Source organism: Rhagoletis pomonella, unplaced genomic scaffold, assembly GCF_013731165.1.
Source record: "Rhagoletis pomonella isolate Grant_MI unplaced genomic scaffold, Rhpom_1.0 Rhpom_scaffold_00006, whole genome shotgun sequence".
Taxonomy (NCBI): domain Eukaryota; kingdom Metazoa; phylum Arthropoda; class Insecta; order Diptera; family Tephritidae; genus Rhagoletis; species Rhagoletis pomonella.
This window is the reverse complement of record NW_023458560.1, coordinates 18,213,664-18,216,170: the sequence shown is the minus strand read 5'-3', so window position 1 is coordinate 18,216,170 and position 2,507 is coordinate 18,213,664. Positions and strand designations below refer to the sequence as shown.

The following is a 2,507-nucleotide window of genomic DNA, read 5'->3' as shown; positions in this document are numbered from 1 at the left end:
TTGTGCTATTGATTTGACCAGAAAAATGTCGAATGTAATCGATCCAATAAAGCTCCTGACTGATAAAGGTGATCGCCAGCCGTCGTTTTTGAATGGCATATTTAATCCAATAGTGTGCTCCATACTTGGTTTCGGATGTGCCGTTTTCATAAATTGGGGTTTGAGGAAACCACCATTTTCTGGTATGCTTAATGTGACGTAACTTTGTGGAGAATCACTAATCTTCAGGCGACTAAAAGGCATATTATCTTTTGAATATCTAATCTTCTAGGTATACAGAATCATCTAGCTTTTTCCGGTATTGGTGGCGGCCTGGGTTTGTATTTCGACAATAAGCGCAACGAACATCTTGCCAAACGTGATGCTGTGCTGAGGCATTATATCGAACTGCATCCCGATGATTTTCCACCAAAAGGTAAAGAAGAATGAAGTGTAAATACTTTTGTATGTAGTATTGTAGAAACTAATGTTGCCTTATTTTAGAGCGCACGAAGTACGCTGATGTGCTGGAAGCTTGGGTGCCAATCCGATAAAGATGGAATAGCCAGCTGGGCCAATAATATTTGTAATCACTGCAAAGATGCAAACGAAAATAATTTGTATAAATCATCTTTATTGGATGTTCGAAGTATAACTAGTGATCAATAAAAAGTTGAAAAAGAAGTAAATATGCATACATACGTACATATTTACATATAAAGATAAAAAGTTTACATTTAATTATATGAACTACTTTTGAGTTAACGTTGTCTGTCCTAAACGGGTTAATGAAATGCATCAGTCTCTTGTATTTCTGAACCGTAGGAGATACAAGTATTCAATAGATATGCGCAACTATTAAAAATTGGTTGTTGTTGTTGTTGTAGCAGCATACAAATTCCCCAAAGACTTTTTGGGGAGTGTTGCTGGAGTGACAGTCCTTGGCCAGATATAAATCTGGGTCGTTCCGGTTACGTAGACCCGACTGTCGTGGGAACGACATTGGTATTTCTTCATGGTTTCGCATATTGATATGAGTTATGATCTGGAAATAAAAGGTACTGATGCATTGCATTCATGCGTTTAGGAAGATAGCCTTTTTCTACGGGACTGGAATTATAAGCGCTTAATTAAGACCGCCTAGGAAGGTACCCAATTTCCAAAAAAAATATCTGCTTACGATCGACTCTCAATTAGGTTACCTACATTTACTTTTCAGATAGTTTTCTAGCCAAGCAATCCAAAGGTGGCACGGAAATACTTGAACACGATTAGCCTTCCAATTGAAAACTTAAAAAATGGCGGTGGAGTCATTTCCATTACTCCGTGTATAGAAAGCAATAAAGAATGTAAATAATTATGACCTTAGCTTTAGTTGACACAAAGCACATTAAACGCGGTCATTAAGTTATAAGAACTGAATACGAGTATGTATTTTCTTCGGTGACATTTGGTTATGTTTCGGAATCGCTGCCAAACAAAAGCCATTATATAGCCTTTTCCTACCTACACCAATAAGTAGGCCGATATATTGTCACCTCCTCCCTCCTTTTTGTGAACTCCTACGCGCAGGCTCAGAAATAAACCGTTATACGAGTTCACCAACAAGCGATTTGTTGTTGTAGGGGTTGTTTTTCTGATCCAAGAGTAACCACAAAACAGACAGAGACAGTTGACGCCACTGTAGAAACTTTGCAATAGTCAGTTGAGATTTAGATGTTGAATGGTGAAAATCAGTAGGACGGAGAACGTGCTTGTGTTTTGAAAGAAAAAAAAATTAAAATTACAATAACAATAAGAAATTCAAATGAATAATTAAATCTAATAAGTATTGACCAAGAAGAAAAATAGTTGAACGTAAAAAAATTTAACAAAAAATTTATAAAGTTTATTGTAGTACAAAACCAGAAAGTGTTACGCAGAAGGCATATGGACAGTTTAGTACTGCAACGGTAGATTCCATCTTTATGATGTTCTCTCCTTTCTCTGGAATTCATCACATTGGTTACGATGTTAATACTTGGCTGTAAGAATGTTAAAAGTAAAAATAAGTGTACGGTTAGTTAACTGTGATGACTGAAAATTTATTGGAAATGTTTTAAAAAAAAACGAGTGATTTAATTTAGTATTTTTTCTTCTTCGTATGTAACTAAAATAAAAAAAATTATCAAAAAGTTATTAAAATAAAAAATTGAAATCGAAAACCATAACGAAAAAAATTTAATTAACTAATGAAACAAGTTAGTGCGCACTGTGCCGATATCCTCAATTGCTGTACTGCGTTTTCTCGCTTATCGCTCATGCAAACCGGAAATCGACTCGCAAACAAGTCAACAAATAAACAGCCACCCCCCAACTGTGAGTAAACGTGCAACCGAAAGCGTACAATATTGGCTGGCCATTAGTCAGGCTTCGGAATAAGGAGGCTTACATTGTATTATTTGCTTCGACCAATATTTGTGCCATGCAATTGTAACCGTTTGTAAGCCAGCCGTTCGCATAAGTGCGCAGTAGACCATTAGTGGCGT

The 2,507-nt window shown here is 36.3% G+C and overlaps 1 protein-coding gene across 1 annotated transcript; it reads left to right on the top strand.

The window, feature by feature from the left end:
- The first annotated feature begins 6 nt into the window (after window positions 1-6).
- LOC118741647 (NADH dehydrogenase [ubiquinone] 1 subunit C2) lies at window positions 7-708 on the top strand. The gene is made up of 3 exons (XM_036473628.1): window positions 7-182; window positions 272-415; window positions 484-708. The coding sequence occupies exons 1-3, from the start codon at window positions 26-28 to the stop codon at window positions 531-533; spliced, it is 351 nt and encodes a 116-aa protein (XP_036329521.1). The 5' UTR covers window positions 7-25; the 3' UTR covers window positions 534-708.
- Window positions 709-2,507: the final 1,799 nt, after the last annotated feature.